The sequence below is a fragment of the Colossoma macropomum genome, unplaced genomic scaffold (assembly GCF_904425465.1).
Source record: "Colossoma macropomum unplaced genomic scaffold, Colossoma_macropomum, whole genome shotgun sequence".
NCBI classification, from domain to species: domain Eukaryota; kingdom Metazoa; phylum Chordata; class Actinopteri; order Characiformes; family Serrasalmidae; genus Colossoma; species Colossoma macropomum.
In genome coordinates, this window is record NW_023494802.1 from 20,962,120 (window position 1) to 20,988,751 (window position 26,632).

The 26,632-nt window shown below is 39.5% G+C and overlaps 1 protein-coding gene across 1 annotated transcript; it reads right to left on the reverse strand.

Moving 5' to 3' along the window:
- Window positions 1-991: 991 nt before the first annotated feature.
- Window positions 992-24,666, reverse strand: zgc:171775 (STKc_p38 domain-containing protein). The gene is made up of 12 exons (XM_036591777.1): window positions 24,131-24,666; window positions 22,005-22,134; window positions 18,908-18,966; window positions 14,773-14,884; window positions 14,493-14,522; window positions 13,555-13,602; window positions 13,224-13,338; window positions 10,667-10,738; window positions 8,884-8,963; window positions 8,651-8,729; window positions 7,077-7,250; window positions 992-1,855 (listed from the first exon to the last, which is right to left on the reverse strand). Exons 1-12 carry the CDS (start codon window positions 24,247-24,249, stop codon window positions 1,794-1,796), a joined length of 1,080 nt encoding a protein of 359 aa, XP_036447670.1. The 5' UTR covers window positions 24,250-24,666; the 3' UTR covers window positions 992-1,793.
- Window positions 24,667-26,632: the final 1,966 nt, after the last annotated feature.

The window sequence follows — 26,632 nt, forward strand, 5'->3', positions numbered from 1 at the left end:
AGTGGTGCTTCAGTTCTCCGGTCTGTCAATGAGAACGCACACACAGTTAAAGGAAGCATGTTTATTAGAATACTGCATAAAAATACGCAAATTAAAGGATCCTGACACTCTGAAAGGAATGAGAACCTGAAAAACAAAAAACAAAAAAAACAAACACAACACAGCGCTTGTTCTCATGTCTAAATATTTAATACTTTGTTTTCTTTTTTCAGGTTCTGTGTTTGTCTAAATGGCTCATCATTTTCATGTATTTTTTTTTCTTTAAGGTTCACTTATAACATTTGTGTTGTTTTATGTACCAAAGATCATTTTTTGAACTTACAATTGAAACAGACTGTTTTTGTTACTCTGCCTTTTAGTTTGATATAAACTGGTAAAACTGACAAACGAGCTCTGGTCGAACTGGCTGTCCTGTATTGTACCTCATTCAGCTCAAAAGCACTCAGAGCTGAAACATTTCTTATAACTCAGTATGAAAAGGAGAAGCTAAATTGCTGCCCTCCCACAGTAAAAACTACTTAAAAACAAGTATTCAGACCTTGAATACTTACAAGGATTACGCTATGATCTATTTAAACACCATTAACTGAGAGAGTAATAAGCTAAATATACACACAATCATTATTTACTAGGTACTTTCTTTTGGACGATGACAGTCCCAAACCCCAACCCCTAAATTTCAACTTGTGAAAATAACACTTAGAACTTGTTTGTATTTTTGTATTTTTATTTTAAAGATCTTTTGGTTTCTTTTAAAGTGAAGTTAAAAGATTTAGATTCATCATGAATTAAAAAAATAAATAAAAAAATATTAAAAAAATGCTGCCCACGTTTTAATGTCACTACTGAAACAGTTTTAGTCTACAGGTGGAGCCTTATTGTAGCCACACCCCTGCATTTTAGAGGAGGGACTGAGGCTGCACCCCTGTCCCTCATGGCCACATGGTGAGCAGTTAGATCCCATTGTTTTGAAGTAAATGTTTCCCAAAGTCTGAAAATCAGTGTGGAAGTTTATGAATCGTCACTACCAAAAACACATTTTCTAAAATCAAGTAAACTTTGTGTTTTAATGAAAAATATTATTATTATGATGTATTTGCTAGTCATGTGCTGGCTAGCTTTTTTTAATTGTGCTCAAAATTACACAATTTTTGCAAAATAGTTTCAATGCATGGACTGTATGGACTGTGGTAAATGGTATGTTTTGGAACTTGTCTACATATTACATCAAACCGAGCCCTTTAAAGACTTTTACCTGCATTAAAATGACGATACTACAGCAGAAAATGAATTAAAATGACCCTCCTGAGCTCCTCAAGCGAACATACGAATGCATCTCATTTTAAACCAAAATGAACATCCGAACACTAAACATCCAGGCACCCTCAGCTCCAAACACTGTTGTACAGTGATGTATTCAAAGACTCTAGAATGCTGAGTGCCAGGCTTTAGTTTAACTGATAACACCTAGTCCAAAACACATCCTACAATATGCATCAAACTTTTTCATAACTGGTTATTCCCCAAGTTTATTCTTTCTGAAATGGTACTGCATATTTTTGTGAACATAGAAGTAAAAGTGGAGTAGAAGCAGAAGAAAACAGAACACTAATAAAAAAGCCAAAGGAAAGTCATCTATACATCCTCTGGGAAAAGCTACCTGAGGTAAAGTAAGATATTACTCTCCCCCACAGCCGTCACCAGTATCACTAATACAGACATACAGTACATCCCTTGCACCTTAAACGCTTGTAATTCTCGATTGCAGTGCCCTCCCAGTATCTGATGAGGTGTTATGTTGCAGTCTGTCCAGGATTGTCAGGGTCAAAAGTCATGATCTCCATGTGTATGAGGCCTGTGAGAGATGGAGAAAAAACAGTTACAGGGAGAATCTGAGGGTGCATCCTGTAGTGTAGGCCAGGGGTCTTTAATTAAAATTCAGTAAGGTCCAGTTAGGGAAAAAGTTCCTCAAGCGAAGGTCCGGAACATCATAATGTCTAAGTTGCATTATGACTCAGTGCCATATACTGTTTACTGAAGTACCTAGTAGGTATATCAACATCTTATACAGTCAACAACTGAATATCAAATCAAATAAAGTACAGTTCAGTAATATTTCAACAACATTTGTCAGTTTTCTGTTTTTAGATCACGCCATGTGAAATAGTCTGGCTCATTTTCTTCTCCAAATGCTGTTTCTCGCCTCGTCCCTCCCCTGTGTGTGCGTCACTCACTCGAGTCTCAGTGCTCATCGTAATGCACAGATCTGATTGGCTGAGTAGCGTCACGTGTGATATTTAAAACGCACGCAATTGGTCTGTTAGTTTCCCAGGCTGCTAAGGCCGTACCGTGAAGGCTAGAAAAGTTACGCCGATTAAAACAGGACCACCCAGTCAAAATTAAATAATTCTCCACAGTTTATCAGTTACAGGTCCTGGTCCACATAGGACAGCGTCTGGGTCCAGACGTGGACTGCAGTCCGCCTATTAGTGACCTCTGGTCTAGGCTGTCAGCACGGTGGGCTGTATTTCCAGGCTTCTGCACTCTCAGAAATAAAGGTAGTAAACGGTCACTGGGGTGGGACCGTCAAGGGTCCATCTCAGTCCCTTTAGTCAGGGAACATAACTGAACCATAATCCACTGAATGATATGTTCTAAGCTGTACTGACTCCACACACCCCGTCTCGTCTCCAGGCTTTTATTTTACTGTTCTGTTTAAAACATTCGGTTATGAAAAGGTACAAATACGAACTTTTCACCTGGAGAAACTTATTTAAGGTTCACAATCAGACCTTAAAACCACTGTTGGAGCTTTGAAGGCACAGCACCTTTATTTCTAACAGTGTATGTGTCAACAAAGGTTGTTCCAATTCAAAAGAGACAAATTCAGAAGGTACAACTGGTAAATTCTTTCTATATTTCTCTGTGCATGTTTCACAAAAAGTATTTGGGTGGAAGCAAAAACCACCACACCAGTGTAAACTGTGCCAAGCCCCTATATTATACAGTGCTGTGAAAAAGTATTTGCCCCTTCCCAATTTCCTCTTATTTTGTATATGTGTCACACCTGAATGTCTCTGATCAAACTTCTTTTAATATTAGACAATGATAACCCAAGTAAACGCAATGCTGTTTTTTTAAATGATCTAATTTAATGTAGGAAATGCTGTTCAGCCCTACCTGGCCCTTTGTGAAAAAGTAACTGCCCCCCTTAGCCACTAAAATCAACCACTTAAGCAAATTCAATTGACTACTTGGTCTAATTTCACTAGCCACACCCAGGCATGATCACTGCCAGACCTGCTGAATCTAAACACCACTTAAATAGAACCTGTCTAGCAATGTGAAGCAGCTAGGTGGTCTCAAACAGCAGCACGATGCCACACTCTGAAGAGATTCAAATACAGACGCAAAACAAAGTTACCGAAAACCTACAGGTCTGAAAAGGGTTACAAAGCCATCGCAAGGCACTGGGACTCCAGAGAACCACAGTGAGAGCTGTGATCCACAAATGGGGTAAACTTTCAACAGTGGTGAACCTCCCCAGGACCACTCATCCAGGGGGTCACAAAAGAACATCTAAAGAACTGCAGGCCTCAGGTATTGAAGTGTTGGCCCACATACAAGACATTAGATTAATATTTTAAACTATGAGAGTGTAATTCAGGCTGAGACTGAACATTTATAGGCCATTCTATTGAATTAGGTCAAACGGTCTCACGGTAAAAAAAAAAACTTAAAAAAACTTTAAAAGCAATTAAGTATCTAGACTTTTGATATTTACAAGGATTGTTATGATCCATTTAAACCCAAGGCATCAACTGAGATAGTAATAACCTACTTGTAGACACAATCATTGCATTTTTTTTCAATGTTTTAATTTTTTTAAAGTTTAAATATTTTGTTATCTGTTTAATTTTTAAAAATGCTGTCCCTCGTTTTCCTGTCACTACCGAAACACAGAGCTTTAGTCCATAGGCGGAGCTGGGCTGGGCACTAAATTCAGCCCTGGACCTTTGCCTAGACCAGCTCACTATAACCACAGTGACCTGGCCCCCACCAAAACTCCCAAAAAACCATGCTGGACACACATTGAGAATGCAGTGGGCCACTACACACACTCCAGTATTGCTTGGCACATGCCGTTGGTCTCATGCCGACTTCACTCATTTCATATAGGGCTACATTAGAAACGGCCAGCTATTTCTCTCTTCCTCGCTCTCTTATCGGCCCACACACATAGCAGCCCACTGGGAATTGTCCTAGTTCTCCCGATGGCTGGTCTATCCCCATCCAAGTGAGACTGCACTACATTTTTTTAAGTAAATGTGTCCAAAAGTCTGAAAATCAGTATGTACCATTAAGAACTGTCACTATCAAAACATATTTTCTGCAACTTAAGTAAACATTTGTCTTTTAATGAAAAATATCATTGTGTACAGCTGTTCAAAGCTGTGTTTGCTCGTCATGTACTGGCTGGTGTTTTTAAGTTCTGCTCAAAATTAGCTTAAATTGTCACTACAGAAACATGTGCTACCGAAACACTGTTTTCAACTCCGATACTGAACAAATTCGGTAGAATTATCCCGATACATTTGTAAGCAGAAGTCTGGGCACCTCTGGTCGACGTTTTGTTGAATTTCTAAGTGAAAATAAGTAACATTCCCTACAGTAGCATAAACTATACTTAAAAAGTAGTGCATTGGGAATTACTACTGAGAATAAAAGCACTTTCCTTGCTCAAGTTTTGGGTTGTAACTGCAAACTGTCTTATTGTGATAGATTACGGCCTAATGCAGTTTATGTTGGCTGTAGTCCAATTTCTGGGCCCCACCTTATGAGACACAAACAGTTATCACGGCTGTGATTTGGTCGCCGTAGATCATCACAGTGATGTTATTGTCGATAACACACTCCTCGAGTGTTCTATTGCTTTTATACAACAGTTAAATAAATACAGTAATAAATTAATAAACTGGGCCGTGAACGCGGCGTTTAATATGTTTTAATGTTCGCAGTTCCTTCACCAAATTATAGTTCCTTAACAAGCAGCTTGTTGCTACGTCAGAGTAACGAGCTCCGCCCACTCGCTGCACAGCCGGCAGTTCGTTCTCCAGCTCCACACAGACCAACTGACAGTTTGGGAATTTAGTGTCATCTCATCTTCAGAGTCTGACCAAATCGGCTGTCGGTCAAATGTGATCTTAAAAGTGTCCATTTTCTGTTTGTGGCAAAGTAAGAAGTAAAAATATTCAAATGGCTTGAGCGTCTCCTACAGCTGTCAAAGTTGTTGCTTAGCAACGGCGTCTCAGCGGAGTGATGCAGTGTTTGTGAAAAACCTGTGATGTTATGGCGAACAGCGGTTAGAACGCTTCTCAACCAATCAGCTTCAAGTCGTTTGCTCTGCCTTCATCTGGCAAAGGTCTGGTTGCAGACATGCACTCTCAGCCTGACGTGCAGCACCAGCCTATTAATGGCGTCAGTGCTGCTCTGCCACAGCAGTGTTTTTTTAGCACCACGTACTGTTCGGCAACAAGAGTTAAACTGAACGGCTTTTAAACTTTGTCATACTGATAATAATGGAATTAAATATGATCATTTACAAAATCTACCACACTGATAAGACAGTTAAGCTAATAAACTTGACACAAAACAGGCTACCCCTGAAACTCATTACACCCTGCTGAAAAGACTACTAGAACCATCAGGAACAAAAGCTAATGGTTTTGCCTTCCTTTAGGAAGCTTCAAATCCCAGAACACCTGCTAAACCATGAGAATCCTTTTCCACTAGGAACCCAGCAGGAAAACACACAATACCATGAAACCAACAGACACTTTTTTATGGGTTCTATCATTTTTATCATCAGGGAAGTACATTAAATGGAGTTCTCCAGCTGTGTTATGTATGGAAAATGGATTAAGTGATGATATTGCTAAGCAAAGGCAGCCCGTCACAGAACGGTCAGGGAGCAGACCCAATGCAGAGAGGAAAACCTGTGTGGACAGGTCTTAAAATTGATAAATGAAAACAAAATAAAATAAATAAACTTATTTGTTCACCTTCTTGGCAGTTCTATGGTGTGACTGATTGTAACCGATGATGTGGGGACAGACAGTGTTGTGTACTGGTGGAGAGAAGTAACTCAGCTGGGTTTGAGCTAGTGACCCCAGCCTTGCAAGCCCAGTGCCCTACCACAGCGCCACTGGGGAGCACAGGTGACAGGCAGAATTACACCCTTTTGAATGGTGGGGGGGTTAAATGGCGGGAAAAATCGGACAAAGAAAGATGCCAAGAATGGCGTAAAACAAACAAAAGATTCAAGAAACCAAATAAATGCCCAAACCAAAACACCACTCTAAGGAGAGATGGGGAGCTGACTATATTTCACCTTTACTTTTCTTTCTCTCTCTTAATTTTTTATTTATTTTTTTTTTCCTTGTCTTAAATCTAAACAATGTTTCTTTCTCCTTCTTTCCCTTTTCTCTTTTTTTCTGTGACCTAGGTTAGAGTAGTGCTCTGTTTTCTGCTCTTTGTTTGTTTTCTCTTTTACCCTTCTTTCTTTTTGTTTTTATACCCACCTGGACTAAGTACTGTACCGGTCACCCCTCTACAAAGGTGTGACTAGGACGCGCTGTCTGCCACGGCCTTAAATGCCGGTACCAACAGGTGCGCCTGGTTGGCACTGATTACCCCTTGGTATTCTGGGATTTTGAGTCCCCTGGAGTAACAGTGCCTCGCCGCCGTTGCCCCCTGCTGGCAGCCAGCAGCACAGGCTGACCCTTTACACGGCCGAATGTTAAGATGTCGTTGGTCCACTTCTCCCTTTGTGGCAGAAAGTGCAAATGCATGTGTCGTCACCGGGGCTGAGAGTGCATGTCTGAAGCCAGACTCTATTGGGGGTTTATTTGTGCTACAATTCATTTTAATCAAATAGTGTCAGCCTATGCAGACTTTGTAACCTCAACATGAAATTAATGTCAACGTATTCTTAGTTAGTAAGTCAAACAACCAGCTTATTTTTTGATAAAATTAAAGGCAGAACACTGTTTGCGTTTGTGTGTGTTTGCTCTCACTCTTCCACTCGCTGACATCCAGCTGCAGACTCTCAAAGGAGTCATCATAAGGTGGAGACTCCGGCTCGTTTTCAGGGTCGTGGAACTCGCTGAGGTAAGGGTGAGACAGTCCATCTTTAGCCGTGAGTCTGACCTCTGGGTCCAGCATCAGCGTCTTCTCCAACACATCCACAGCTACACATGCAAGACACTTTACATCAGGGCTATAAAAGTACCAGAAGCTCCCAGACATTTAATCTACTTTCTCACTGCATTACACAATCCTGCCACTAGAAAGTGTCATCACCATTCACTAACACAGCATGACATGCTGCTGCAGTGTTTCTCTCAGTTCTATAGAGCCCAATAAACAGCGTATTCCTGTGTTTTTCCTGTTTTAACACTTGGGCCAGGAGTTAATCCTAGATTCCATACAGTGATGTTCAAGTAGGCCTGTTCAATTCCAGAAAGTTTGGACTCGACTACAATTCCAAGTGATGGGAACTGATACAGTCGATTCAAAGAGTCGATTCCACAAAATAATCCCAATTTTAAAAACCAAGATAATAAAGAAGGCAGGAAGATCATATTTTGGTTTTCAAAAGTTGACAGAGGAGAATCAGGTACAGTTAATTAGAGAATCAGCTAAGATCAAATACAGGATGATTCAAAAAGATTCATCCGATTTCAAAATGATTTATTTCACTTGTAAATCGTTACAGATCAGTGCAGTGAACTGTAAATGGTTTAAATGAGCATAAAGTTTATTATGTAATTGTACAAGGTCTCAGTATGAACCTCCTCCAGCTGTACAGACAACATCAACGCCATAGTCAAACTCATCCCATACTGGATTGAGCATGTCGGGTGTCGCTGCACTCACGGCTGTTTCAGTGGGATTTCGAGATCATCCAGTGTTGTGGAACCAACGACGAACGCTCTGAGCTGTTGGAGCTTCACTGCCCACGAAAATCACACTGCACAGTTATGACGGATTCACTCTTATTGAAGTGGAGAACGCAGAACGCTTTCTGCTCAGGGGTCTCATCTCCTCTCAGACTGAAGGGGGAGCCATCTTCCACTGACAGTCAGAAACTCTATGACCCCCTCTTTCAATTGGATTGTGATTGGTTCCTCGGCGCCTCACGGTTGTAAAAATATGCCACTTTAAAATCGGATGAATCTTTTTGACTCTGTATAATAATATTGTGTTAATTTTGTTTGGCCAGATGTCTTTCCATATGTCTTTTCTATGCTTTTTGGAATAAAGTGTGGAACTGACCCATGATCATCTCTTGGAATCAAAATCAGAGTTGACTCCAAAACATCTGGAATCAGACAGCCCTGTCTTACACACCTGCTTCAAATCATCAAGTAATTATCAAGACTTTCATGATGATTACAGGGATTATTGCTCTCGGACTGATAATTAGTCCAAATCACGGGTCCCCCTGAAAGTATCCCACAAAACATCTTTTCTCCAGTGCTGACTCTGGAAAACCTCAGCAATGTGCTCTCAACAACAGCAGTTTTCACAGCAATCTAAATTGCTAAAACTTCCACCCTAATCTAAATCTAAAGAGTTAAGGACTCACCCCAAGAAGCCATCGTTGGAAAGACTTTCCTGAAGTCTTTCTTTTTCTGCACTGGGAGAGACGATACATATGTCCTTGCCTGCAAGCACAAAAAGTTTCACAGGGTAAAATAAGAAGTGTAGATGATTCTGTTCATTTAATTACACTGGAGCAAAGTTACTTTCTGATACAGCTCAAAAACACACAAAGTTACAGGTGTAAAATAACAGTAACTGATTATAATGAATTCCTACATCTTTGCTCTGCATTTTCTGCAGCAGGGATGAGTGCGGTGTTCCCGTCAGATCGAGGATCATATTCAGCTGGTCCATACCTGTGATTTGGGGTTAAGGAATCTATAGTTTATCTATAGCTTATAAGTTTACCAAGCAGTTTGGTGCACGCTGAGTTGTAACCTACCTTGTACCCACCGTACAGGTGCGCTTCACACTGACTGTAGCTTATGTGTTGTTATACAGACACGCTCTACCATAAATCAATAGAAATAGACCATCATAGAATGACCGCTGGCCAGATATTATTTGGATGGTGGGCCATTCACAGCACAGCTGTGACAAAAACATAGTTAACATAAATATCCAGCCAGCAGTGGTTCTGAAACTGACCACTGACGTGGCGCTAGAGGACGACTAACACTAACTGTGCAGTTATAAATATGCAGCTCACAAATGCACACCTACCAACAAGGTAGGTACAGTACTGAGCAAAACTCAGAGGCCACCCTTCATTTATTTAATTTTCAGTCAAAACAGCCATTAAGTACATGTTATTTATTTTTCAACATCAGGAAATAACAGCTTACACAGAAGCTACTATGTTAAATGTAATATCAAATGTTTTAATATTTAATGTGTTCATTCTTTGCCTTTATTACAGCTTCCATACTTTTCAGGAGACTTGCTTTCAGATCTTCAGAAAATTTTCCACACCTCCAAAGTTCTGGAGATATAAAGGCCCAGCCTGCGCCGCCAGCCACCAGCAGAGGGCGCCTGCTGGTGGCCGGCGGCGGCAAGGTGCCACAAGTTCAGGGAACTCCAATTCCCAGAAGCCCTCAGGCTGATTAGGCCCAACCTGGCATACCTGTGGACTCCTCTACTTAAGGCTGTGGCAAACAGCAGCCCTTTGTCACACCTTTGTAGAGGGGTGACCGGTACAGTATTTAGCCCAGGTGGGTATTTAAATAAAAGGAAAGGAAAGGAAAGAAGGCTGGAAAAACAAAAGAGAGAAGTTGCCCCAAAACTACTTAAAGCCAAAAAGAAGGACTGAACAAGAAACGACTCCAAGCCATACAAAAATGTTTACTCCACAAAGAGCAAACATAAAGCTGACCTTCCCCTCAGAATTACAGAGGAAGTGTTTTTTGTTTTCTGATTATCTTTTATTTCATTTTTCTATCTGAGCCTTAGTTTGAGTACGCTGCTTTCAGCATCCCCTTTGTTTGCCTTTTTCCCGTCGTTTTTTTATTTCCCATTCATATTTATTCCACTTTAGTCACGGCAAATTCCCACTTGTTAGTTACGGCTCTCTATATCGCACAGTGCTGTTAACAGCTTTCTTGGACTCCTTGCTACAGATGGTATTGCCAGCACTCCATTGACATTGAAAGTAAAGTACGTTTTTTCCTTCTCCTGTTAAATTCCCATTTTGGAGATACGAGGTTCTCTTCCAACAACAGTGATGATATATGTGTGTGTGTGTGTGTGTGTGTGTGTGTGTGTGTACAATAGACACATGTAGGTTTTAGATCTTTCACATCAGATCACTCTGAATAACTTTGTCTGTTCTCAAATCTTTAAAAAACTGGTGGAATTCCCTTTTAATATGCTGCTATCACTGCTGTGCTGAGAATAGTCCTATGGTTGTCCCTCTTCATTGACGGATGGGGTAGAGGGCGGCTGACCAATTGCAACAGACAATCAGTTGTTGCACCAACATGGTAGGTGTACATAATAAAAGGCCCAGTGAGGTGTAGGTACAAGGACGTGCACAAAGATGGACATCAAAAAGAAAGGATACTGTCATTTCCTGGGAAAAGCACCTGCCCAGTGATCATCTCAGCCAGGATGCAGCCAGCAGACCATATATCAACTGCAAAAAAAAAAAAGCAGCAGTTCAGAATTTGCATTAGCAACAAAGGAGTGACACTCATCATGCTGTTACTGTGTACAGTAGCATTCATGGCATCACCTGCATATACATACACTGACCGGTCACTTCATTGTAGTTCTACAATTACAGACTGTAGTCCATCTGTTTCTCTGCGTTCTTTGTTAGCCCCCTTTTACCCTGTTCTTCAGTGGTCAGGACCCCCATGGACCCTCACAGAGCAGGTACTATTTGGGTGGTGGAACATTCTCAGCACTGCAGTAACACTGACATGGTGGTGGTGTACTACTGTACATTGGGCTGGTATGAGTGGATCAGACACAGTAGTGTTGCTGGAGTATCAGCACAGCACACACTAACACCACTATGTCAGTGTCCCTGCACTGCAGAGCTGAGAATGATCCAACACCCAAGTGATACCTGCTCTGTGGGGGTCCTGACCATTGATGAACAGGGTGAAAGGAGGCTAGCAAAGTATGCAGAGAAACAGATGGACTACAGTGCACCTACACGGTAAGTGGAGCTAATAAAATGGACAGAGTGTAGAAACAAGGCGGATTCAGGTGTTTCAGCCACATTTATCGCTAACAGGTGTATAAAATCAAGCATATAGTCATGCAACTTCCATAGACAAACTTCAGCAGTAAAATGGGTCTAACTGGAGAGTTCGGTGACTTAAATATAACACTGTTATAGGATGCCGCCTCTGCCACAAGTCAATATGTAAAATTTCGGCCCTGCTAGGTCTGCCCCGGTCAACAATTACTGTGAAATGGAAGGAGCAACAACAACTCATCCATGAAAAGGGAAGACCACGCAAACTCACGGAGCTGCTGAGTATAGAGGCATAATTGCCAATCCTCGCACTACAGAGTTCCAAACTGTCTATGGAAACATTAGCACAAGAACTGTGAATCAGGAGCTTCATGAAATTGGTTTCCATGGCTGACCATCTGCACAGAACCCTAAGGCTACATTCACGTTACAGGCCTTGTTGCTCAAATCCGATCTCTCTGACACGATGGTTCACACTCGTTTAGGTAAGTGATTCAAATCTGTCATTAATGTGAACAAACCGGCGTCCTGAAATGACCCTCATGAGCTCATCCTACTCAGTAACGTCACGTGAATGAATCACGTTCATCATCAGCACAAACTAACGAGCAGAACGAGCTTCGCTGAGAAGATAATTAACTCTGATCAGCTCTCAGCTTCATTATTAGAGCGAGACGAAGGAGAAAAAGGTGAGATGAGCTGCTTTTCCACCATTTACAGGCTTTATCTTCTGTTCTGCGCTGCTGCCATGGTAACGCTGAATGATGGAGCACGCGCAGTGGAAAAAAAGCACATGAATTCAGATCTGAGTGTCACATTAAGGTCACATGGCCACCAATACGTATCCGATCTAGGACCACATATGAAAGTGGTTCAGGTCGGATTTGAAAATATCAGATTTGTGTCCACACAGCTCTGAAAACATCAGATCTGAGTCACATTAGGGCAAAAAATCTGAGTGTGCCACTTCAACCTGGTAATGTGAACGTAGCCTAAGATATACATGCCCAATGCCAAGTGTTGGCTGGAGTGGTGTAAAGCACGGCACCGCTGGACTTCGGAGCAGTGAAAACATGTTCTCTGGAGTGATGAATCACACTTCACTGATAGATGATGGATTCGTCTGATAGATAAATCTGGGCTGATGGATGCCAGGAGAACACTACCTACAAATATGCATAACCAACATCGTTTGGGCTCAGCCCCTTAGTGCCAGTGAAGGACAATGTTAATGCTACAGCATAGAAAGACATTTCAGGCTACTATATGCTTTGTGGTAATAGTTTGGGGAAGGCCCTTTCCTGTTCCAGCATGACTGAGCCGCACAAACCGGGGTCCATAAAGACATGTTTTGACAAGTTTGGTATGAAGAACCTCCAATAGCCTGCACAGAGCCCTGACCTCAACCCTTTGACCACCACTGGGATAAACTGGAAAGTTGATTGTGAGCCAAGCCTTCTTGTCCAAAATCAGTGCCTGACCTCACAAATGTTCTTTTGACTGAATGGACAGAAATTCCCACAGACTCAATCCTAGATCTTGTAAAAACCTTACCAGAAGAGTGTAGGGTGTTGTCGCTGCAAGGGGGGGGCAATGCCATATTAATGGCATATTAATTTGGAATGGGATGTCCTACAAGCTCATACAGGTATGATGTTCAGGTGTCCACATACTTTTGACCATATAGTGCAGCTCATTTTAAAGCTCAGCAGTTTTCAAAGAGGAAAAAAAAGATTTTAGGATTGTAATCAGAAAAAAGGGCACTGTGATATTTCCAATGATTAGTCGAGAGGAATTTCGGCTACCACAAACCCACAGTTAGCCAGAACAGACCTGTAAAGTGTAATATCACCGTAAACATTGATAGAACATGAAGAGGAAGTAAAAAATCGTTTATAGGGCCAAACTTCACCTGTCTGAGTGTAATGCATCCAGTTAAAGATGACCTCAGGCGCTCTGTACCACCTTGTCACCACATAGCCTGTCATCTCCATCTCCGCATGTCTGGCCAAGCCAAAGTCCAAGATCTGTTTATGTGTGGGTGAACAAGCAAAGGAGAGAGAGAGAGAAGGAGAGAGAGGTGAAACCATTACGTCACAGGTTGTTCAAACAAAGTCACTCATCTCAATGCAACAGAACACGGAGTCGGACGCAGAAACAAAAAACTGAATGATAAGGGAAAAAATAGACAATCATTTAACAGCACCATCCTGCAGTGCAGCTCTCTGAATTACGGAGCTTACCTTCAATTCACAGTTTTCATCAACGGCAAGATTGTTTGGCTTCAGATCCTGATAGAAAAGCATGATTAGTAACTCAAGTTATATAAACATTTCAATCATGACACTTTGTGTTGTAGTGGCTGATCTTATAGCACACTGCTGCTAATATGCCAATGACTACAATGCATTGTAACGATTACAAACGTATGCAAAAACACTGGTCAAATGACATGTTTTGTTGGCTTTTTTAAGTGGAAATAAGTTGAAGACACATCCTCTACAGAGAACAAACTTAAATATGGAATTTTCCTGCAGTTTTTAGTGCACAATTTCTATTTTGCTGCTTAACATATTGGAAAAAAACAAAACATATCGCTGTTGTCAGAAGAAAATGATAACTTTACAGGAGAAGGAAAAAACCTACTTTACTTTTAATGTAAGTCAATGGAACCAGACTTCTTTCCAAGTCATTTTGCATTGTTTCTTTTGATCCATTCTTCATGAAATTTACACACAATGTAAAGAGCAATAGGCAGTTTCAAATTATGTCAAAAACTGAAAAACAACAAAAATGGAGATACAAGGTTTTCTTCTGGGGTTATAATATAAAATGTCATAACTATTGTAGAGGCTGATGTCAAGTTTCTTCCATTATTAAATTCAGCAAATAAACAGTAATTGTGCATTAATTTAATTTGTCCAGGGGTACTTAAAATTTTGTCAACGACTGTGTGCTAACATTCAGTGTCCATGTTTATAACATCCATAATACACTTTAATCATTTTAATAACATTCAGTGTTCATTTTAATAACATTTCCTCAATCCCCATGAAACAGCACGGCACTGCATTAGTTTGAGGAGATTCAAATCAAGCTACAAGTTAATTACTTTAGCTGATAAGTGCCAGAGTGATCAATAAGGTTAAGTAATGGTACAGGTTGTGAAGTGTATACATACCCGATGAATGATCCCAGCAGAATGGATATACTGAAGAGAAAAGTTCCAGTTACTAACTGCGTACAATGGGTCAGATCTTGAGTATCAGAATGAATTTGCCTTTAGCAAAATCAAATAAATGCCAGCATTAAGCTTTATGCTTATTGTGAACCAAAGGGACTAAAGTCAACTGAAAACTGAGAGGGACTGTATATAAGAGCACAGAACTGGTGCTGTTTCATGTTCTATAATGTTATATTTGAATCAAAGGAGACAAAAAGGTAGTTAAGAGTCCACAAACCTTCAGTCCTCTCAGCAACTGATAGAACAGATACACAATCACTCTTTCGGTCAGTCTCCTCTTTTTCATTATGTGGCCCAGATCCTGAGCCACAAACGGCATCACCAAGTAGCTGTAATGTGTGCACACACACACACACACACACACACACACACACACACACACACACACACACATACACACACATGCAAAGACTTTTACACATGTAATGTAATTTTGAAGAAAAAACAGACATAAAACTAGAAACACCATATCTCTGCTGTCGGAACAAATCCTCGCATCTCCTTGTATGTAAGTCAATGGAACCAGGGTTTTGTCCAAGTAATTTTGGGCCATTTCTTTGGGTCCATTCACCATGAAATTTGCATACAATGTAAAGGGCAACAGGCATTTTCAAATTTTATATATATATATATATATATATATATATATATATATATATATATATATATATATATATATATATATATATAATAGGTACTGAGGCTATATAATTAAGCATTTTCATGATGTAAGCCATGATGTAACGCATCGTTAAGGGCTATGATAACAGAACAGATTACATACACAGCACCAGAGTGACGCAATTAGATTGGCAGGAATGTGTCTCACATGCAGAGCTACTGACTTAACCACTCTGCTATACATCCATGCACAGCTCAAAAACTCCTCTACCCTTAAATAGCTAACATGTAATGCTAATATTTTAAGCCTATGGTTGTATGTATCCCCTTGTCAAATTACATTTTGTTTTTCTTTTAAATGAAAATATCTTTATACATCCTCTACAGAGAACACATTTAAATACGAAATGTTCTGCTAATATTATTGCACGTTTTCCAGTTACAATACTGTCAAAAATAAAACATATATTGTCAAACATGCCAAAAGCCACATTTTAAGCTTAAGCCAGTATTAGTAGTTTCTGAACTACTTAAGCTCTTATTTTATTTCCAAGAGGTTTTAGGTTCTGTTGTTTAGAATAGTAGAACTATTTATACATTTGTGTAACTTTTATTCATCACCATTATTATTATTATTATTATTATTATTATTATTATTATTATTATTATTATTTAATCTAGACATTTCTAAACTTTTTCATGCCAGGACCCACATGTAAAGGAAGTGTCTTAAGACTCACCAAGTATTTGATGAAGTGAAATAAGACACAAACTTGCCAAAAAAAGTCTTTTATACGTTTTCAGCCCACTTTTACTTATTATTATAATAAAACACTTATTTGTGCTGTGTATTAGATCTTATCCATTCAGCTCTTCTGTAGGAAAATACTAATGAATTTCATTAATAATTAGTTGGGCATTACATACCTTATTTTAGTTTGTTCTGATCCGTGTTGTCAGTTAGATTAGCAGGTTAGCTCTGAGCTTTGATCACTGCTTTCAGTATAACCATCACTAGAGCATCACCAGGAAATAACCAGAGACGAGTGACAACCAGGACTGTTTTGTAAATGTTTCTAGCTGCACATAGTTTACGTTAAAAAAACAGACTTTTTGAATAATTTGGAAACAGGATAACCTGTTTAACAGACCTACACGGTACCCAGTAGTAATATCAGAGATGGTCCACAGTCAGGGCTTGATTTAAGTAATGGACGCCCCAGATTAGACAAAATCATTGTATAACTGTCATCTCCCCCTTTCTATCCCTTTTGGATTCATGTTACCTCATATGTATACGGTCCATATTTTAATTAAATCTATATTTCTGAATTACCCACTAAGTTGTCTTTGATGCACTGTGTGTTTTTTAAATACGTCAGACCAACTTATGGCCGCATGTTTATGACGGGTAACCTGTCTTCAAAAGGAGTGCGTGCTGGGCAAGTTCTGTTTAGGAGAATTTTACGGAACAAATGGCTTGCAGAGTGAAATTATTCAAACTTAAAGCTTTTTCATGGAAACTATACTAGCATTAGTCTTATTATAATACCTTTATTGCCTGTATTTTGTCACTGGGATAACAGCTAAGACATGGCTCTGTAAAACCTATAATAATAATAATAATAATAATAATAATAACAATAATACATAAGGTAAATATTTTAATGATCATGATTTTAATATTTTAATGATCATCTTCTGTTGTGGCTACAATGACATCATCTTTTCATTGTCTTTTACTATTAGCTCTGACTTTATTTCTCGCCTCTCTCCCTCTTCAAATCCTTGTATCTCCCCCTGCTGGTGACCTTTGCGTGTGTCAATGATACGAGCTTAAAAAACAGGACCTTTTTAGGTACCACTTTAGAATTCGACTTCCCTAAATGAAGCGTTTATAAATAGTTTAACATTTTGTTAATGGTAAAAATCATTCGTAAGCTGTAATAACACATAAAAAGAGCAATAGTGAGCAGTTATATCTGATGAACATGAATATGTCATGAATATGAAGCTGACAGGGTGGAAATTCCGTGTGTGCTCTAATACTACCTTAGGGCACCAAACAAGGAAGGTGTGGACCTATTTCTTATTTTTTCCGCTGATAATAACAGAACCAGAAATGAGAATCGACCCATTCCCTGTTTTTAACACTGGTTTTTGAAATGAAAATCAAACGAACAGAAGGTACACAGCCCTACCTACACGTCAAATCCTGCAATAGAAAAACAGAGAAACCCATTTCCCAATTTAGAGTTTTATCAAAACACCAGAGAACGAATAGAGGGAATATTAGGATCGGACATATTTTCATTTTAGTTCACTATGTTGATATTTTCTTCCTTCATACCTGACAGGAAGTTAATAACAGATATATGGGTCACGTAAACGTCGCTGTGGATGTACAGTTTCTTCTCAAGCCATAATCTGTGTAAAACCTCCTTATATTAGCCTCAGAACACCCTCTCAGGACACCCACGTCCCCAGTGTGCATAGAAATCTCAGCATATGTTGTGCCATTCTTGATTTATAGTTTATTTAAATCATGAGACTCATCAAGTTTACTCATCTTCAATTTACCAGCAGAATAATTTCCTATTTCAAAATCTTTGGTGGTTTGGTGATACCAGCATTAAAAACGTACGGTTCGTGCGAAAATCTGCAGCCCAACCCATAATTACCCACAAGCAGGAGTGGAAAAAACATTATTTTAGTTTATATTGTTGATATTCATTTTTTGGTGTTGTAGTAAATGGCTCTCATTCCTTAACTCAATAATATTTATATCATTCAAAATAGGTAAATGGGTCGTTCTCCGTTTTTCTACTGCAAAACCAATTAACGAAAGGTACACGGACTGACTGCACACAGACCTAAATGTATGTTTTACATGAAACAATCTGTGTTTGTTTTGATGGACTGAAAAAAAAAAATTGATTTCAAAGAGGATATGGACTGAACAGAAGATACATGGATTTTTATAACCCGTACACATGTTTATATATATTATTATTATCATTATTATTATTTAATCTACAGATTTCTAAAAATTTTTTCATGTCAGGACCCACATGTAGAGGAAGTGTCCTAAGACACCAAGTATTTGAAGTGAAATAAGACACAAACTTGTCAAAAAAAGTCTTTTATACGTTTTCAGCCCACTTTTACTCATTATTATAATAAAACACTTATTTGTACTGTGTATTAGATCTTATCCATTCAGCTCTTATATTTATCATTAACCAATTTTTGATTTCAAAGAGGATGTGGACTGAACAGAAGATACATGGATTTTTATAACCCGTATACATGTTCTTATATATACACAATCTTTCTTTTGCTCAAGTCAAGTCAAAGTTTATTTATATGGCGCTTTTACAGCAGGTGGTGTCACAAAGCAGCTTTACAAAAAAATCTGTGTCTGAGCCCCCATGAGCGTCGCCAATGGAGACAGTGGCAAGGAAAAACTCCCTAAGAGCAAGAGGAAGAAACACTGAGAGGAACCAAGACTCAAAAGGAGAACCCATCCTACTCTGGTTGACACCGGATAGCAAACAGCATTAGCAAACAGCGTCTCTCTCTGTGTCTCTCTCACACACACACACACACACACACACACACACACACACACACACACACACACACACACACATACTTTTCAACTATTTAACTTGTCATGACAGGCAGAGGATTTCGGCACAGGAATGTGTTCTGCTCATCTCGCTACTTACAAAGTTTGGAATTTTTCCAGCGAGGAGTCCGGGGTGAAAACATTCAGGAGACAGATCACCTTTGGAGAACAAAAAGTACAATGGGTTTGATTTGCTTCTGTAAAACCAGCAACACCATTAATAACTGAGACAGGATAATCCAGTCACAGGTGGTTTTGAGTTTGCTGCCCAATTCTGAACAGTGCCACTTGCTTTTTAAAGGCTCTACACAATGTAAGGAAAATTAACTTAATTTCACATCAACATTCCAACTAAATTATTGGTAAGGCAACTTTATCTCATTATACACCTGTCCAGGTAGATTTTTGTCCTCCTAGGTACAAACAATGTAAATGTACCTTCACCGGTACCATAAATGTGTTTTAAGGTACAGTAAAGTCACCTTCCCAGGGGAAAGGAGCATATCTGTACCTTTTCTTATCTTAACTGATTACATATAAAAAAAAATAAATAAAACGCCAGGTGTATGGAGTTCAAGCAACTTAAAAAACAACTGCTATGATTGTTTCCTAAATAAAAGTGCTGAAGATGTCCTGTCGAGGGTCTTAACCCAGTGACAAGGCTGGGCAATATAACAATATTTATTGTTATTGTGATAAATGTCACAATATGCTTTTCTGAGCGTATTTTGAATATCGTCAGTGCTCAAAAAACTCTGCCGCCTGCATGTTTGATCACAAAAAGAGCCCAAAGAGTCCTGTTTAATTGGATTTAGTGCAGCACAGCGAAATATTGAATACAAACAATTGGATTTGTAGTTTTTGATAGCATTTTAAGAATATGGCACTACTTTTTCTGTTCCAACTTATCTGATCAAACTGTTCTTTAGTAAGGAAAATGGCTCTGTATGGAACCACGAACACTCAAAGAACCCTTTGCATGATTAAAGGTTCTCTGCCTGGTGAAAGCATTCTTCAGATTGATGGACAGTGTGCTGTAAATGGTTCTTTTATAGAACCTTTTTGAAAAGGGTTCTATAAAGCACCAAAAAGGGTTCATCTATTATGATGTCAAGCTTGTAAAAACAGAAGAACCCTTTTTGGTGCTATATAGAGAGAGCCCCTTTAAAAAAGATTCTATATAGAACCATCTACAGCACATTGTCCATCAATCTGAAGAGCTATGTTACAATCTAAAGAACCATTTAATCATGCAAAGGGTTCTTTGAGCGTTCATGGCTCTATACAGAACCATTTTCTTTACTAAAGAACCCTCTGAAGAATCATCTTTTTTAAGAATGTAGCTCGCCTCATGTGACTAATCAGCGAGTGTGTTTACACGCACTTAATAATCTGATAACTGCAGAAAATCAGATTTTGTCAGTAAACCGATCAAAAAGTTTACATGCACTTGAGTAATCAGATAAAATCCAGATCTACATGAGTCAGACAGTAATCAGATTTCTGCTTTACAACCAGCCAATAAACTCACAGAAGAAAACGCGACATAAACGTAACGTAAAAGTCAAACTTCACGCTGCTGTTTTTTTTTTTTTAAACATCGCACAGCTTTACCTGAAAATATGAACAAACATCGTCAAGAAGATGAAGAATATTTAAATCCTTTATTTCATGTTTGGTTTCAGAGACGCTCCAAAAGTATTTTGTTGCATCTCGCAGCGACGCTGCTTGTTTATTTCTGGTAGCACCATCTGTTCTCACACATGCGCAGACTGAGAAATCGGAAAGAAATCAGAGTACAAGTTTATACGCACTGAGAAATCTGATTACTGAGCTAAAATCCAGCCTCTTTATCAGATTTCTTAATCGGATTTCTAGATCAGAGCATGCTGGTTACATGACCATTTGAATAATCAGATAACTGCAGAAATCCGATTACGATCAGGTTATTGACTGCATGTAAACACACTCAGTGATTTGAAGACTGACACCAACTGATTTAACAACTGGAATCAGGTGTGTTTCTGCTTAGCTGGAATGAAAACCTGCAGCCACACTGGCTCTCTGTGGACAGACTGGAGACTCTGGTGTATGAAATATAATACTCTTTTATAAAACTGCTCTCGTAGTTAGTATTGGAGTCACTGTTTCAGCATATTTTGATACCATGTTAAACTGATGATAAACTGTACATAAAAACTCAGTCACATGCCAAAGAAAGGCAAAAACTGGTCCATGGATTGTCCCTTATCTCCAAAATGAACACAGAGGCAAGTGGTTCTAGTGGGCTGTTTACCAAACATAAAACAGGTTTGGTGAGGTTGGAGGGTGATGCCACAGCAAAGGCAACGATACTCCTCATTTATTTATAGTTTTTAGGTTAGCCAGTCTGAATGGAAGCTACTTAACAGTATCTTCAGTCTAAACACTGTTTCTAAACACTTTCCATACTAGAGCAAATTAAGACCCTCAGCCTCAATCCCATTTCTCATTCTTACCCCTACCCCTTGTTTTTGAGTGTTGCCCCTTGGAGCTGAGTTAAAAGGAGTAGTGGTTGAAATCTTCCCTCTGAAATGGGACCCTCAAATAAAAAGAGCATCACTTCATTAACAGCTACCAGCGCTGCTCTGTAGGCGACCCTGCCAGTCTGCAGTGACAGCAGAGGAGGGTAAAGTTCAGCTCCTCACTGCTGGGCTTTAGTTACATTTAGGGCATCATATGCCTTCAAAGAGGGGGGCAATTATTTATTATCACCCACCCCTAATTCTTCAGTGATATGAAGCTGAAGTCAGAGATTCACCAGATTCTTATTCAAATGTTCCCGTTCAGCAGCAGTTCTGATGCCTGAGGCGCCAGAATGTAACTGCTGCTCCATTTAAGGTGGAGCGGGAAGTTTAGCTACCAAGATATCAACATATTACTAGTGATTTTTATGCTTGTTATTAAGAAAAGGCAGATAACACACTGAAACTGTACTAAACTAAGATAATACAATGCCCTAACACTTCGCCCTACCCCTCTATCTCAACAAGAATCGGGACACCCTACTCCTAGACGTGAACACGCAAAATGGAGGGATAGGGGTGAGGGGTGAAATGGGATTAGGCCAAAATGTGAGTAATGACAAAGTTTCCAGACATTCACTAGTACTTACGACACCAGGTCTATATTGGGGTCAGTAAGAGTTTGGGACTCACGTTGTCATGCTGGATGTGGCGTAACAGTCGGAGTTCTCTGTACGCTCGCTTAGCGTGGATCAGAGACTGAAATGGCCTGTACAGCTTCTTAATGGCCACTTTCTCCTTCGTCTTCTGGTCAATAGCAGAGCTGCACGCACATTAAAACAATGACATGAAATAAAAGTGATTCTCTGCCATCTACACTACAATCTTAAAAAATGGTTCTTTAAAGGTTCTTTAATAAGGGCAATGGTTCTATAGAGAGGCATGGGCACGCAAAGAACCATTTAAAGGCAGTAAGGTTTATTTTCATGGCAAAATAGTTCTTCTCTATGATCGAAAAACCACTTGTACATGGGCTTTTTGAAGAACCATGTTTGGTTCTGGCACCAAAGAAGCCTTTGCTAAGAGTGTAGCATTCAAAAGTTTGGAATCACTTGTCATATTAATAATTGCTTTTACTTCTATTCAAAACAGTAAACAGTGTAAACTGTAATGCATCGGATGGTATTTTAAGATAGTTTCCCCAATAAACCAAGTTATTAAATGATAAATAATATACAGTAATTCTCTATTTATAACAGTTCCTTGTTATCTGACTGAAATTCGTTCACTATGTTTAAAACACAAGATATTCCAGATGTTTATGTGTGTTATAACTGCTTATTCTACAGCTTCAGTCATTACAGCTCTGTTCTGGACACACCTAAAATTTCTACAGTTTGAAGTCAGTAAAGTTGTGGAACCGCAGATTTACTACATTTATCTGCAACATTTCTTTTTTATTTTATTGGTAAAAGTGGTCCCAAACTGTGATTTCGAGCTTAAAAAAGATGGTTGTTCAAGAGTTCTTTGGGAAAGGGACTAGGTCCATATACAACCATTTCATTCGTAAACGGTTCCTTGCATGGTGAAATGGTTCTTCAGATTGATGGAGAACATGCTGTATATGGTTCTACAGAGAACCCTTTTGAAAATGGTTCTCTATAGTACCAAAAAGGCTCCTTTTATTGTTACAAGCTTGAAATAACAACAGAAGAACCCTCATTGATCCTATATACAACAATTTTCAAAAAGTTCTATATAGGGCCACAAACAACACATTCTGCGTCAGTCTGAAGAACCATTTCACCAAGCAAAGAACCATTTAAGAATGAAGTGTATTTACCAAAGAGCCCTTGAGGATCTTTTTTTAAAGTATGTACATGAATGGAAAGAAGGAGAGTTGGCATAGATGGGTGTGCGAGGTTGAGTGCACTGTTAGAAATGAAGGTTCTGTTCAGGTACATTTTTCATTTATCAAGGTACAAACAGTGTAAATGTTCCCTCAAAGCTCCAACAGTGGTTTTAAGGTCTGATTGTGAACCTTAAATAAGTTTTTCCAGGTGAAAAGTTCGTATTTGTACCTTTTCATAACCGAATGTTTTAAACAGAACAGTAAAATAAAAGCCTGGAGACGAGACGGGGTGTGTGGAGTCAGTACAGCTTAGAACATATCATTTCAGTGGATTATGGTTCAGTTATGTTCCCTGACTAAAGGTACTGAGATGGACCCTTGAGGGTCCCACCCCAGTGACAAGAGGGGGACTGACCCAGTGGCAGTTTAGTACCTTTTATTTCTGAGAGTGTATGCACACCTGATTTGAATATATTAATTCATTTGAAGTCAACTGATGGATTTAGTCCAGCAGATGTCCACACAGAGACATGGCCAATAAGTGACCACTGCTTTAATAACTTCTGTTCTGACATCATCAAACCAGGTCAGCTCCATTGACTGGATCTTATCTCTAAAAACTTGCTGAAACTTGTCAGGTATGCAACTCTGCAATGTAGCACATATATGTCCGTTTTCCATAAGATAACATGGAGCACTCGATTTGTTTAGTATTTTGGCTGATCTGAGATCAGATATCTGACTAGTTTCTTTTTCCCCATATCAGTTTATAGAAGGGAGAACCGTGGACAGTAAACATGGCCTAAAGCTATGGAATGTATAGCATCCTGGGCGAACATAATTCCCATAGTAGGCTGTAAGAAATACAGGCTATGTAAACAAACACACATGTGGAGGTCAAGCAATTCAATTCAATGCACGTTTAAACGATACAAAGAGAGTAAAAACAGGTCTATAGAACCATTACCATACTGTTCCATACGCGCCGGAGCCCACAGGGTTTAGTGAAGTGTAGCGATCCGGGACGTCCCAGGTGGTTTTCTGGACCTCCAGCCTGTGGAAGCCCGCTTTCAGAGGGGAAGCCATGACCACAGCCGCGTCCCTTCTCCCAGTGGGCCAGCAGGTCAGTGCAGCTCGGGGCGGGAGGGGGGGTTTCCTCTCAGGCGTCTTCCAGTCTCAGGTGAGCGAGTGGAGCTCAGAAACGCCTTAACTTAGCATTTCACGGGTCAAATTCACACGTTTCCCCCTCGTCGACTTCTCTGAGTGTGTCCCAAGTTCTCCACCTCGCACCGATGCACCCTCGCACGGTTGCACACCTGTAGGCTAGTCTACACCTTCTCCACGTCAACGGCGTGCGGTGCTGAAGGCGGGCCTTAGGGCTCTTGGTGGAAGACGTGGGGGAATTGGGACAGGGCCCAAGTCCTTCAAGTGTTTCTAGACTGCTGAGCCGTTCAAAGAGGGCACGACAAATCCAACGTGTGCCTAATTTCCTCACCTAACGATTGCAGCAGGTTTTACAAATGTTATCAGTCAGGTAGGCCTGTATTGTTCTGAGCCAGATTTTCTAAGACTCACTAGGGGCGCTACTGAGCACACTTGGGTAGCCCAAACGGAGTGGCAAGCCAAGCCTTTGCAGACACAAAAAAAGCCAATGTTAGGGCAAAAGTCCGCAAGTGTTAGAATTGGGACACGTCCTGTGTTCGCTCGTTATCTTTCTTCCAGTATGTAAATAAGCGGTTATGGCCTGTTCTGATTGGTCCAATCGTACTGCACACTTTACAACAGCGCTGTAAACACGCAGAGCAAGCAGGAAGGTTAGAGTAAAAGTGGTAAATAAAGCTGTGGATATAACTATTGAACACGGTCCTGCAGAGAGAGGAGAAACAGAATGGCTTAAGATTTTTCTCTTGTGCTGCTCGTGGTTTCTGGCAGCAGTATGTCAAAATAATTTACTTTAATAATACATTAATAATGACTTACCTTCTCAGAACAGCGACTTGTCTAATTAGTGACTTATTATTTTTTAATAAAGACTTCCTAAAATAATAATTCTCGAAATTTAACAACTATAAAAACGATAATTATTCCAACATAGCATCTCAAAACCTTGAGAAAATAAGATTATTATTTTGAGACATTCCTATTTTGAAAAAATAACTGATTATTCTGAAATATTAAGTCAATATTTTGAGGTATGAAGTCGGGAAAAATTATTTCGAGACTAAATTTCGTTAAATTAATGTTAAATTATTTAATTGGCAGACTCCTGCAAATGCAATTGCAAAATTCTTCCATTTATCCGACAATTATTCCATCACTTTCATCACTTTAATTTGATAAAACATTTTCTCCTGGGAACCTTTTGGGAAAAATATATATAAAAAAAAAATACCATTATCATTTTAGTGCTGCTGTATTTACAGAATGATCTTTTCTGTAACTTCATTAATAATTTCCTTTATTGAAAAGGTACAGAACTTTTTTTGTTTTTTTTACAATGTTCTTTATTCGTGATTTCTGTGTACTGAGCACCTAGGTTATATTGAACATCTAAATCAATACACACAATCAGTCGGTCAGTGGTCAGTGGCTAAATGCACTGTTGGCAATAGTCTGTAACTAAACCTGATAACACTGAGTTTATAACAGCGTTATGGAATGTATCTCTTTCACATCTGAAAACTTTTAAGTGGAATATTTTCTGTTTCTCCATTTCTGTGTGGATCTACAACATGTTCTTCACGTTCTGGTGTCACGCCAAATATCACAGCAGTGTGCAGATTCCTCGTCCACTGCCTTCAGTGTGTAAAGAGCAGATGAATCCAGGAATAAACGGAGCCTCTCAAGAGGGGTCAAAGGGCAGATTTCAACCAGACGTAGGCCAGGGAGCTCATACATGTCTGCTGTAGTACCTGCTTTGAACTTGTGTTAAACTTTCCCACTTTTCTTTTGTCCTTCAGTCTGTTCTCTATAGATACACATTCATTCATAAACAGTGGACGCCATTGAGCCTGTACTGTCCATGTGTCTTATTGGAGGGATTAAGACATGCACACGTGAGCTGAGAATCATTTAGATCTAATGAAAGATACAAACGTCGTATATAACAGCCACCCAGAATGATGAAAGACTTCGAAAACGTCACAGGGCAGCCTGTCCAACACTCAGTGTAGGAATCTGTGCATTCCAAAGCTGTAAATCACTGCTGTTGGAAGAAAACTTTTCAGTTTTTTGACATAATTTGAAAACGCCTGTTGTCCTTTACTCAGTATGTAAATTTCATGATGAATGGACCAAAAGAAATGACCCAAAATGACTTGTAAAAAAGGCTGGTTCCACTGACTTACATTAAAAGTACAGTAGGTTTTTTCCTTCTCCTGTAAAGCTACCATTTTGGAGATACGAGGTTTTCTTCTGACAACAGCGAAATTGTAATTAAGATGACTCTGTAGATGAGACTGAAGAACAC

What these genes read in the sequence shown, in the direction of transcription:
- zgc:171775 (XM_036591777.1), bottom strand. Translation starts at nt 24,249, where the DNA reads ATGGCTTCCCCTCTGAAAGCGGGCTTCCACAGGCTGGAGGTCCAGAAA. An exon ending in ATGAAAACTGTGAATTGAAG is followed by an intron (nt 13,339 to 13,554) that starts GTAAGCTCCGTA and finishes ACACATAAACAG; the next exon opens with ATCTTGGACTTTGGCTTGGC. An exon ending in TCCAACGATGGCTTCTTGGG is followed by an intron (nt 7,251 to 8,650) that starts GTGAGTCCTTAA and finishes TTGCATGTGTAG; the next exon opens with CTGTGGATGTGTTGGAGAAG.